Source organism: Callithrix jacchus, chromosome 19, assembly GCF_049354715.1.
Source record: "Callithrix jacchus isolate 240 chromosome 19, calJac240_pri, whole genome shotgun sequence".
Lineage (NCBI taxonomy): Eukaryota > Metazoa > Chordata > Mammalia > Primates > Cebidae > Callithrix > Callithrix jacchus.
The window spans coordinates 37,810,625-37,823,876 of record NC_133520.1 but is presented as its reverse complement, the minus strand read 5'-3'; the positions used below and the strand labels follow the sequence as shown (position 1 = coordinate 37,823,876).

At 41.0% G+C, this 13,252-nt stretch overlaps 1 protein-coding gene and 1 long non-coding RNA gene across 4 annotated transcripts in view; one reads left to right on the top strand and one right to left on the bottom strand.

Annotated features, from left to right (window-relative positions):
* The window catches only part of LOC118149495 (uncharacterized), a 43,617-nt gene extending 31,984 nt beyond the window's left edge, over positions 1–11,633 (bottom strand). For 2 of the 3 annotated variants that reach the window (XR_013529635.1, XR_004737010.3), the window contains exons 1-3: positions 11,459–11,633; positions 6,582–6,733; positions 1,193–1,303 (exon numbers count right to left, since the gene is read on the bottom strand). This is a non-coding gene — a long non-coding RNA (uncharacterized LOC118149495). The remainder of the gene's footprint in view (positions 1–1,192; positions 1,304–6,581; positions 6,734–11,458) is intronic. The other variant, XR_004737011.3, reaches the window with a different exon arrangement.
* OR2T4 (olfactory receptor, family 2, subfamily T, member 4) lies at positions 5,098–6,550 on the top strand. Its single transcript, XM_002760775.7, has one exon. The coding sequence runs from the start codon at positions 5,132–5,134 to the stop codon at positions 6,092–6,094; it is 963 nt and encodes a 320-aa protein (XP_002760821.2). The 5' UTR covers positions 5,098–5,131; the 3' UTR covers positions 6,095–6,550.
* Positions 11,634–13,252: the final 1,619 nt, after the last annotated feature.

Sequence of the window (13,252 nt, the reverse complement as noted above, 5' to 3'; positions counted from 1 at the left end):
TATCCACCACCATCAAGTCAGTTTCATCCCTGGGATGCAAGGCTGGTTCAACATAGGCAAATCAATAAGCGTAATTCATCACATAAGCAATACTAAAGACAAAAATCACATGATTATCTCAATAGATTCAGAAAAAGTCTTTAATAAACTTCCCCATCCTTTCATGTTAAAAACTCTCAGTGAACTAGGTATTGATGGAACATATCTCAATAAGAGCCAATTATGACAAATTCACAGCCAATATCATACTAAATGGGCGAAATCTGAAAGAATTTCCCTTGAAAACCAGCCAAGAAAAGGATGCCCTCTGTCACCACTTCTATTCAACATAGTATAAGAAGTTCTGGCCAGGGCAATCAGTCAAGAGAAAGAAATAAATGATATTCAAATAGGAAGAGAGGAAGTCAAATTGTCTCTGTTTGCAGATGGCATTCTGCTATAACTAGAAAACCCCATTGTCTCAGCTCAAAAGTTCCTTAAGCTGATAAGCAACTTCAGCAAAGTCTCAGGATACAAAATCAATGTGCTAAAATCACACACTTTCCTGTACACCAAAAATAGATGAGAAGGGAGCCAACTCATGAATGAACTTCCATTTACAATTGCTACAAAAAGAATAAAATACCTAGGAATAGAGCTAAGAACGGAAGTGAAGCACTTCTTCAAGGAGAACTACAGACCACTGCTAAAGGAATAAGAGAGGACACAAACAAATGGAAAGGCATTCCATGCTCATGGATGGGAAGAACTAATATCATGAAATGGCCATACTGCCCAAAGTAATTTACAGATTCAATGGTATGTCCATTAAACTGCCATTGGTAATAGGATTGGTGAGTCAAATGGTACTTCTGGTTCTAGGTCTTTGAGGAATCACCACATTGTCCTCCACAATGGTTGAACTCTGAGTATCAAAGCCTATGTTTGTGAGAGATTGGAGCAGAAATAGCAATATTTTACAAAAATTTCTTAAAGTTTAAAGGAGACACAAACACACACACACAAATATTGTGTAAAACATAAAAGGCCAAATATATAACTAACACATACATTATAAATAAAAATTCATTCGTGATGGCTAAATTTGAGATTATTGTTAATACTGGTTGACATTTTCACTTTATCAATAAAAGGAGATTAAATGACAACAACAAAACACCTGGGAACAGTTGTGGGTGTCTGTAGTACTCACTATTCAGGAGATGAGGTGGAGGGGATCACTTGAGGCCAGGATCATGCACTGTCATCACACCTGTGAAAAACGACTGCACTACAGCCTGGGCAACATAGTGAGATCCTGTATCTTAAGAAAAAAGAAAACAAAACCAGAGAAAAAAATCAGAAAAAGGCAACAGAGATATCTATTAGCCTCCTTAGCACCTTTATTTGCACTCTTCTTGAAAATCCCAGAGCGCATTTACTAGCAGAAAACTTTTCTCCACACCCCTAATGGACACAGTGAAACCAGGGATGATGTAACTTTTCTATTTTCCTTTGCACACTTAAGCCAGCCGCATACCATTAGCCTGTCTAAATGAGGGTCAAGACATCGTCTGTTGCTGAATCCACCAGACAGGTAGACAGTATTGCAGGAGCAAAAGGAAATCATGGTTCTCCACTTGTTGTTCTGCTTTTGAAACATTTCTATTAGTTCTTGAACTGTGTTTCCTCATTTTCCTCGACTATCTTTTTATGGAGAAAAGCCAAGCTGTTTTCTTTTTCTTTTGAGTCTCATTTTACATAACGCTTATTTACTACAACATATTAGGAAGTGGGTTTTTTGTTTCCAAGTATTTATGGACAAAATAGTATATACTCTTCCTCTATTATTGAATGACATATATGTTTTAGTGAGATAAAAATTTTGCAGAAGAAACAAAACTAATTTTTCTTTGAATGAAAATTATGTCTTAGAGTTAGAAAACGCTGGCATCAAATACTTCGATCATATTTATGTTTCCCTGATAAAACTGACAGTGAGTTATCTAAAACCCAAATTTTAGACTATGGAGGGAGGACTGTGCCCAAGAGACCTGAGGTAAGTGATATGCTGTGGGTCCCATACCTGGACTGGTGTGCTTGCTCCATCAGGTTACCTGTGTGATGTTAGATACCCCAAAACTTGAATTTTTAAATCCGTAAATGGTGAAAATAAGATTGTATACGTCAGAGGCCCTTGAGCAAGATTAAATGTGGTAAACTGGCATTTACATCAATTCCTAGGATACTGTAAACTTCGGATAAATGTTCAATATTGCTCTATCACCACTATTAATTATCCCCCAACCTAAACGTGCATTTTGCTGTTTGGAAACTCAAGCACCGTGATAAAGAAAAACAAAAGAAGAAAAAGACCAACTGTGCTGCATGTTGCAGACACAGTGTTCCCTCGTCCGTCTGCTGCCCAGGTCAGCTGGTCAGCCTGGCTTAATGACAGTGACTCCCATTTACAAAAGTGCAGGAGAGATTTGCCCAGCATTCACCTTCCCTCCAGCACTGCCCTCTTGCTCTCCCTCCACTCACTTAGCAAACAGCTGCCCGGTTTTCACATGTGCCAGTCACTGTGCTGGCCCTTACTTCACTCTGACCTCAAATACAGACTAGGTCAGCAGGTGCATGGTTTGTCAGACTGTTTCAGAATTTGCACAGGCGTTAACTTTCATTTGCCAGTGAGGGTGGGATTATAAAGGAATGTTATAATTTTAAAGGCAGTATGTCCCATGCTTCACAAGCAGTTAAATTAAGACACCAAATTCATTTGTAGTGTTGTCTACTGCATGAGCACCCCAAAACTTGCTCATGAGCACCCCAAAACTTGGAAATGTGGTTTAATTTAGAATTATTAAAAGAATATAAAAGGTATTTGAAATGTGGAAATTCTTCCTGAAAAATGACTGTATGTTGACCACTGCCAAAGTCTTCCCAGGAAAAGGAACCTATATTTTCTTCTTATTGATAAACACTAAAATTTAACATCTATCATGTCAGAGGTTGAAAAATCGAAAAGTTTTAATCTTGTTAAGAGAAAATGTAGGAGTTATTAGTGATTCTCTTCAGAAAGGCTGAACGCATTTTGCTTCTGTTAGCCTTGTTAATTTATTTCATAATGATTCTGATCTGAAGCTGCACTTTAGATCATGTTTATATGTTTTTTTTTTCCTGAATAGAGTGACTGTGACCTCCGCAAGCTTAATCGAATTTAATTTGCTTTGATTCCTGTAACACAGAGACAGGCTGTAAGGAGCAAGACAGAGGAGGGAACTGAAGGCGGAGAAACCTTAGTGTTGTTTTATCTTCTTCTCTGCCTCTTAGTTTCCATGAAAAAATTGATGGTAGCAGGCAATAGAGCAGATGATATTTGCAAAAACAACCAAAGCCTTGCCCAGTGAATGGCAGCGAGTTTCTAAATCCTAGTTATGACCCCTGAGATTTGGTGCAAATGACAAGCTTTAAGGAGTTAAGCTTGGAGAAGCATACACTAGACACAAAGGAGGTGGAATTCGCCATACATCTCTGCTTAACCAAGATAAAAGCAAGAAACGTGTTATATTAATAGATGCATTTCTATTCGTAAATATCCATATAAAATGTATTCTTATATTTGTGAATCTGCACATGTTATATATATGTATATATAAATGCACATCTGTACATTTCTATGAATTTATATAAAATGGTGTAACCTGTATATATACAAGTTGTCTAAGACTACAGAAATTATCAAATCCAAATTCTTAAATGTCTGAATAGATGATAAAATCAGCAAACTGAAGTCATGAAGCTCATATTATTAGATAATAATAGCAATAGAGTCTGCAGAATAATTCACACAGATATTGACTGTTTGGTTGTATATGTATTTATTCATCTGTAACTGGTAATATTCTAAGCACTTTCTTTTTTTTTTTTTGAGACGGAGTTTCGCTCTTGTTACCCAGGCTGGAGTGCAATGGCGCGATCTCGGCTCACCGCAACCTCCGCCTCCTGGGTTCAGGCAATTCTCCTGCCTCAGCCTCCTGAGTAGCTGGGATTACAGGCACACACCACCATGCCCAGCTAATTTTTTTTTTTTTTTGTATTTTTAGTAGAGACGGGGTTTCACCATGTTGACCAGGATGGTCTCGATCTCTTGACCTTGTGATCCACCCGCCTCGGCCTCCCAAAGTGCTGGGATTACAGGCGTGAGCCACCGCGCCCGGCCTATTCTAAGCACTTTCATTACTTTTCTGCATTTAGTCTTCATCAATCCTGAAGTCAAACATTTTCATATCGTCTATTTTTATGTTCAATGAACAGAGGAATACCAGGTAGAGGGGACTGTATGTTGACCACTGCCAAAGTCTTCCCAGAAAAAGGAACCTATATTTTCTTCTTCTTGATAAACACTAAAACTTAACATCTATCATGTTATGGGTCCACCCTGCAGACCAGCCACTGACCCTGGGCTCCTCGCCCCACGCGCCTCGGGGTTCTGAGGGATCTGGTGTGCAGAAGGACCCCGCCCTGCTCATGGGGATGTGTGGGGTTTTGCTCCATGAAACCATAGAGCCTCACAGCATTGTCCAATACTGGGGGTGGAAGAGTGCAAATGTTTGGTATGGGTTTTCCACAAATGATATTTTAGTCACTTTCTAAACAATTACTGTATGGAATACACCTCTGAGAGTTTTTAAGATTCTAGATGAATCCTTAAAGCAGAGAATGTAATTCACTTCAGACTTCCCTAAAAACTCTAAAAGCAAGGAACCAACTTCTCTTTATTTTTCAATAATTCACTATTTGTCTGCATAGGGCAGTGACAGGCCAGTTTCTAGGACTTGCTTATGAAAGATGCTCTCATCAGGGAATCTCACGGCTCAGAACTGTAGCAACTTCAGTACAAATCACCATTTTGATCCACAGTTGTGAATTCTTAGTTCCTGGTAAACGTGTTGAATTATAGATAATTTATAACCCCCAGATCTACAGGCTCATGGGCCTTTCTTTGCTTAGAACACACGCGCGCATGCGCATGCGCACGTGTGCGCACGTACACACACACACACACACACACACACACACACACACACTGGTTTCAGAGGCTAGAACAACATTAACCCCAAGCTTTCCTTGGTGACCTAGGTGAAACCTTATGGCCAACGTCGCCTGGACAGCCAACCACACGGGATGGTCAGACTTCATCTTGGTGGGACTCTTCAGACAATCCAAACATCCTGCTCTCCTTTGTGTGGTCATTTTTGTGTCTTTCCTAATGGCGTTGTCTGAAAATGCTGTCCTCATCTTTCTGATACACTCCGACGCCCACCTCCACACCCCCATGTACTTTTTCATCAGTCAATTGTCTCTCATGGACATGGTGTACATTTCTGTCACTGTACCCAAGATGCTCCTGGACCAGGTCACCGGTGTGAATAAGATCTCAGCCCCTGCATGTGGGACACAGATGTTCCTCTATGTGACACTAGTAGGTTCGGAATTTTTCCTTCTGGCCACCATGGCCTATGACCGCTACGTGGCCATCTGCCATCCTCTCCGCTACCCTGTCCTCATGAGCTGTAAGGTGTGTTTGTTCCTGGCATCGGGCTGCTGGTTGCTGGGCTCAGTGGATGGCTTCATGCTCACTCCCATCACCATGACCTTCCCCTTCTGTGGATCCCGGGAGATTTATCATTTCTTCTGTGAAGTTCCTGCTGTATTGAAACTCTCCTGCTCGGACACCTCAGTCTATGAGATTTTCATGTACCTATGCTGTGTCCTCATGCTCCTCGTTCCTGTGACAATCATTTCAAGCTCCTATTTATGCATCCTCCTCACTATCCACAGGATGAACACAGCAGAGGGCCGGAAAAAGGCCTTTGCCACCTGCTCCTCCCACCTGACTGTGGTCATCCTCTTCTATGGGGCTGCCATCTATACCTACATGCTCCCCAGCTCCTACCACACCCTTGAGAAGGACACGATGGTATCTGTCTTTTATACCATCCTCACTCCAGTGCTGAATCCTCTGACCTATAGTCTTAGGAATAAGGATGTCATGGGGGCTCTGAAGAAAATGTTAACTGTGGGACCTGCCTTTCAAAACACTCTGAAGTAGACCATTTAGACAGTAATTTACTTTTCCTTCTCTCTGCACGCCAGACATGAGAGCGTTATTCCGGTGTTATTTCCCAGACTCCACGACTGCCCTGGTGTTTCATCTCATTTTCACACCTCTTTTAGAAATCGCTTCCCTGTACTAGAAAGCTTTTCAATTTTACACTCTGTCTCGCTTCAAAATGCATTAATCAGTCATGTTATATTGATGTTACAGTTACTGAAGTTCATAACTACTTTCTGATTCTATAGGAGATTTTCATATTCTGGAAATACATAATGATACTATTTAGAAGATAAAGGTTATAAAGTATAAAATTGAGAAAGAGGGAGAAATGAAAAAGCAAAAAGTTCACAGTTAACAATAGTTGAGTCTATGTAAAGGGTATATAGGTGTTCTTTGTACTACTTTTATTTATGCCAGTTTTCTGTAAATTTGAAATTAATTTTAAATAAATAATTAAAATATGTCTCCCCTCCCTCCTCACCTTTTTTGAGTTGTATTCTCTGTTTGATGGCAGTGCACATGATATAATATTTTATAAAACTTGCTGATATCAGTGTGGCTGTTCACTGCTGGGACAATTCCAGCCATGTATCCACCCTTTTTGGAGGCTGTCTTGGCCCACATGGTTTGTTCCTGAAAGATGAAGGTCTGTTATTGAGGATTAACAGTCTTCACCAAATGGTGTGTTTTGAATCCAGAATTCCATAAGAGATTATAGAAAACATATTAGCCTGAGGTGAAAGTAAGTTTTAGGGACAATTTCTAGCACAAAGTGACATCTGAGCTGAGTTTTGAAGTATGTAATTTTTAGAGAAATAAGAAGATGTAGAGTATCAAATATTCAATTGTCCGCTTAGCCAGTAAATATTTGTTTTGCTATATTAATTCTAAAATACTTATTAAATAAAATTCAAATATGAATACTACATACTGCTTTCCCCAAGGAATTTGAACATTAGACTGGCATGGTAGCATGTGTCTATGATCCCAGCTACTTGGGAGGCTGATATGGGAGGACCAGTTGAGCCCAGAAGGTTGAGGCTATAATGAGCCATGATCACACCACTACATCCCAGAACCTGTGCATCTGGACATTGCCGTAGTTTTTTTTAACAAGCCTTGCTCTGTCGCCTAGGCGAGAGTGCAGTGATGCGTCTCAGCTCACTGCAATCTCCACCTCCTAGCTTCAAGGGATTCTCATGCCTCAGTTTCCTGAGTAGCTGGAATTACAGGTGTGTGCCACCACGCCCAGCTAATGTTTTGCATTTTTAGTAGAGAGGGGGTTTTTCCCTGTTGGTCAGACTGGTCTTGAATTCCCAGTCTCAAGCGATCCACCCACCTTGGCCTCTCAAAGTGTTGGGATTACAGGCGTGAGTCACTGAGCCTGACCTATTGCTGTAATTATTGCATCACTGTGGTCATTAATGTATATATTTTTGTTAAGTTGTTTTCTTGGCTTAATTCATTATGGCTTAGAAATATGGGATGCATATTTCAAACTTTGTAGAAGTCTCTTGAGTTTCTTATGTGGCTGAGAACAGTTTATATAGTATAGGAAATTAATGACTTTTAGGCAATAATTTTATCATTCCTTGAAGCCTTCTGCCCTTCTCCTCTTACAGGGCACGTTGCCTGCTCCATCCACTCCTGAGTGTTCTTTGCACCTGGAGGAACCTGCTCTGCCTGCTCTAGGCTTTAGGAGGGCAGACGTAACCACTCCTGAGTGTTCTTTGCACCTGGAGGAACCTGCTCTGCCTGCTCTAGGCTTTAGGAGGGCAGACGTAATGTGGGTCATTTCTCCACTTCTACCCCAGGCTCTTGAGTGCATCTCAATGTCAAGGTTTATTAAACAGAAGAAGAAACTGCTCTTCCCTTCCCAAAACAAATTGATTCCCCTTTTAGATCTCACAAATAAGTGAGAATACGTGACGTTCATCCTTCTGTGCCTGACTTATTTCACTTAACATAAGGACCTCCAGTTTCATCCATGTCATTGCAAATTAAAGGATCTCATCACTTTTTATAGCTGAATAGTACTCCATTGTATACAAGCACCACATTTTCTTTATCCATTTATCTGCTGATGGATACTTAGGTTGCTTTGAAATCTTGGCCATTGTGAAAAGTGCCACAACCCACCTGAGAGTGCAGGTGTCTCTTTGATACCATTTCCTTTATTTTGGGCATATCCAGTGGGATTGATGGATCATGTGGTCGCTGTATTTTCAGTTTCTTGAGGAACCTCCAAAACATTCCTCACAGTGGTTGTACTATTTAAACTCTCACCAGGAGTGTGTGATGGTTCCCTTTTCTCCACATCCTTGCCAGCATTCGTTGTTGTCTTTTGGATATAAGCCATTTTAACTGGGGTGAGGTTATATCTCATTGTAGTTTTGATTTGCATTTATTTTATAATCAATGATGTTGAGCACCCTTTACTATGTGTGGTGGCAATTTGTATGTCTTCTTTGGAGAAATGTGTATTCAGATCTTTTGCCCATTTTATAATTAAATTATTGGAATTTTTTTCTAGACAGTTGTTTGAGCTCCTTATGTACTCTGGTTATTAATCCCTTATCAGATGGGTAGTTTGCAGATATTTTCTCCCATTCTGTGGATTGTCTCTTCATTTTGTGGGTGGAGTGTTTCCTTTGCTGTGCAGAAGTTTTTTAATTGGATGTGATCCCATTTGTCTACTTTTGCTCTGTTGTCTGTGCTTATGGGGTATTACTCAAGACATTTTTGCCCAGACCAATGTCCTGGAGAGTTTTCTCAATGTTTTCTTATAGTAGTTTCATAATTTGAGGTCTTACATGTACATCTTTAATCCATTTTGATTTGATTTATGTTTATGGTGATAGATAGGGGTGTAGTTTCATTCTCCTGCATGTGAATATCCAGTTTTCCCAGCGCATTTATAGAAAAGACTATCTTTTCCCTAGTGTATGTACTTGGCACTTTTGGTTACAAATGAGTTTCCTGTAGATATGTGGATTTGTTTCTGGGTTCTCTATGCTTTTCCATTGGTCTATGTGTCTGTTTTTGTGCCAGTATCATGCTGTTTTGGTTACATAGTTCTGTAGTATAATTTGAAGTCACGTTATGCGATTCCTCCAGTTTTGGTTTTTGCTAAAAATAACTTGGCCTATTCAGGATCTTTTATGGTTCCTCATAAATTTTAGGATTTTTTTTTCTAATTCTGTAAAGAATGTCATTGGTATATTGATAGGGCCTGCACTGAATCTGTATACTGCTTTAGATAGTATGGACATTTTAAAGATATTTATTTTTCCCATTCATGAATGTGGAACATCTTTCTACTTTTTTGTTTCCTCTTAAGTTTGTTTTGTCAGTGCTTTACCGTTTTTATTATAGAGATCTTTCACTTCTTAGGTTAAGTTAATTCCTTAATATTTAATGTTATTTATGACTATTATAAATGGGATTACTTTTTTAATCTTGTTCACTATTGGCACATAGAAATGCTTCTGATTTTTAAATGCTAATTTTGTATTCTGCAATCTTACTGAATTTGCTCAGCCGTTCCAAGAGTTTTTGGTGAAGTCTTTAGGTTTTTCCAAATATAAGGTCATATAATCTGCAAACAAGAATAATTTTACTTCTTCCATTCCAATTTGGATGCCCTTTATTTCATTCCATTGTCTAATTGCTGTAGCTAAGACTTCCAGTATTATATTAAACAATAGTGGAGAAAGTGGGCATCTTTGTCATGATCTAGAAGCTAGAGTAAAGGGTTTTGGTTTTTCCCATTCAGTATACTAGCTGTGTGTCTATCATATATAGCTTTGGTTGTGTTGAGTTGTGTCCTTTCTATCTTCAGTTTTTTTAAAACAGTTTTTATCATAAAGGGATGTTGAATTTTATCAAATGGCTTTTTGAGCATCAGTTGAAATGATCATATGGCTTTTATCCTTCATCTGTTAATATGATGCATCACATTGATAAATTTGTACATGTTGACCCGTCCTTGCATCTCAAGGATAAATCCACTTGGTCATGATGAGGGATCTTTCTAATGTATTACATGCCAATTGTATTCTCCAGCTCTAGAATTTCTACTCGATTCTTTTCAATGATTTCAATCTCTTTGTTAAATTTATGATAGAATTCTGAATGCCCTCTGTGTTTTCTTGAATTTCTCTGAGTTTCCTTAAAACAGCTACTTTGAATTATCTGTCTGAAAGGCCACACATCTCTGTTTCTCCAGGGTTGTTCCCTATTGGCTATTTAGTTTATCTGCTGAGGTCATGTTTTCTGGGATGGTTTTGATGCTAGTAGATGTTCAGTGTCTGGGCATTGAAAATTTATGAATTTATAGTCTTTACTATCTGGACTTGTTTGTACATATCCTACTTAGGAAGACATTCCAGATATTCTAAAGGACATGTGTGCTGTGATCTAAGCGGTGTCTGCTTTAGGGGCACACCAAGCCCAGTAATGCTTTAGTTCTTGCAGACTCATCAAGGTACCACCTTGATATTCTTGAACAAGATCTGGATGAATTCGACAGACTACCAGACAGACACTCTTGTCTTTCTTCCAAACAAACAAAATCTTTGTCTGTGTTCTGAGCCACTTGGAACTAAGGGTGGAGTTACATAAGCATTCCTGTGACAACCACCACTAAAAGTGCCCTGGTTCAGGCCTGAAGCTTGCCCAACACTGAATCTCAGCCACAGCCTGCTGTAACCACTTCATAACTACCACTTATGGTTGCCCAAAGCCTCACAGCTCTAAAATCAGCAGGTGGCAAAGCCAACCAGGCCTGTGTCTTTCTCTTCAGGGTAGCGAGGTCCCCGAGGCCCCAGGAAGGTCCAGTGGTGCCATCTGGGAGCCAGGGACAAAAGTAAAAAATCTTCGAAATCTACCCAATATTCTATGGTATCACAGCTGAGCTGGCACTCAAACCACAAGATACAGTCTTTCTCATTCTTCCCTCCCCTTTCCAAAAGCAGAGGAGCCTCACCCCATGGCCAGGGCCACCACATGCCCATGGGAAGTATTGCCAGACTACTGCTGATGTTCCCTTAGGGACCAAGGGCTCTTCTGTCAGCTCGTGGTGAAGCCTCCGTGGCTTGGGACTCACCTTTCAGGGCAGTGGGCTCCCTTCTGGCCCAGGGCAGAATTGGAAACGCTTCCCAAGAGCCAAGTCCTACAATTGAGGACCCCAAGAGCCCACTTGGTGCTCTACCCTCCTAAGGCCTAGCTGATACCTAAGGTCCAAGACAAAGTTCTCTTTACTCTTTCCTCCACTTTTTTTTTTTTTTTTTTTTTTTTTAAGCAGAGGGAGTTTCACCCCCCCATAGCCACCACATCGGGGAATGTGCTGAGTCTCACCTGCAGCCAGTTATCTGAGAGGCTCACCTAAGGCCCTCAACTTGGTACCTGAGTATCACTGCTGGTTATTCAGGGCTCAAGGACCCTTGAGTCAGCAGGTGATGAATGCTGCCAGGATTGGGTCCTTCCCTTCATGACAGCGGGTTCCCTTCTGGCCCAAGGAGTGTCTAGGAATGTCTACAATCTAGGGCCTGGAAACGGGGCGGGGGCAGACAATTATTAGATCACTGATGAAAAGCTCAAACCCTTGGCACAGTGGTACTGGTTAGCTGTAGTGATTTCTCATGACTCTGATTGGCTGTAGTGATTTCTCATGATTCTGATTGGCTGTAGTGATTTCTCATGACTCTGATTGGCTGTAGTGATTTCTCATGACTCTGATTGGTGCCGTATCACACTGTGGATGAGCTGATATCCAAGATGCAAGAAAAAGTCCGTCTCACTCTTTCTTATCTTCTCAAGTGGAGGGAAAGGTTCTTTTCTGGAGTCACAGACTGTGCAGCCTGGGGCTAGGGAAGAGGTTTCAGCACTTCCTCAGTTGCCCTGGCTGGTGTCTTAGTAGGTCGTGTGCCCCCCAGTCCACGGGCTCGGGGCCAGTTCAGCACTAGGGCTCACTTAGGAGTTGCAGTCATTGTGGCCTGAACTGCCTTTCAGGTTTCTTTTAAGGCCCCAGAGCACTTTAGTCCATGGTGGAGAGGCTTGCAGGGACTCAGGTGCAGACTGCTGGATTGGCAATTGCCCTCAGGCTAGGGGTAGTCTAACCGCTCCCTCCATGGGGGGCATCAGCTGAGTTTGGTCCCGTTCTGTTTTCTGCTATGACAGGGTAGCACTGAGTTCAATGCTTCACAATTGCCAAGCTCTCCGTCTCCCTGGTGCACAGAACTGCTCTCTGCACCGTCCCAGTGCTGCTGTGGGACGAGACAAGGGTGCATTTGCAATTCACAATTGTTCTTCTATTTCTTCAGTGCTCCTTTCAGCAATATAAAGTTAAAGCCAGGTACTGTGAGTGCTCACCTCATTTTCTTTTCTTTGTATACACGTGTTTTGGTGTGTAGTTATAAATTGGGGTCTTTACAGTGGGAACAATTGGTGGAGCCTTCTATTCTGCCATTTTGCTCCTCCCGCTTCCAAATTTTGATTCCTTTAAAGTAACACAAATGATCTCCTTTTGTGCATATAAAGTATTTGCAGTTTATGGCTACCTAGTATTGTCATTTTCTATGTTTGCATTTATTTTTACAACTCATGTTCTCTCTTTCCCTCCACACACACACACACACACACACACACACACAAATATAAATATTTGTTACGTTTATGCATATATGTGTGTGTACTAAAACTGAGATGTAGGCGTTTTCACATGAGAAGTATCCCATTAAAAAAAAAACGGAGGCCGGGCGCGGTGGCTCACGCCTATAATCCCAGCACTTTGGGAGGTCGAGGCGGGTGGATCACGAGGTCAAGAGATCGAGACCATCCTGGTCAACAAGGCGAAACCCTGACTCTACTAAAAATACAAAAATTAGCTGGGCATGGTGGAGCGCGCCTGTAGTCCCAGCTACTCGGGAGGCTGAGGCAGGAGAATTGCTTGAACCCAGGAGGCAGAGGTTGCGGTGAGCCTAGATCGCGCCATTGCACTCCAGCCTGGGTAACAAGAGCGAAACTCTGTCTCAAAAAAAAAAAAAAAAACAAAAAACGGAGAAATGTCCATATATCTGAATAAAGAAAGCTGAGGTGGGTGGGGAAAGGGCAGAGAAGCAACCTGAAAAAGATTCGAGAATCCGTTAACCT

Excerpts from the sequence above, each read along its gene's own strand:
- OR2T4 (XM_002760775.7), top strand. The coding sequence starts at position 5,132 with ATGGCCAACGTCGCCTGGACAGCCAACCACACGGGATGGTCAGACTTC.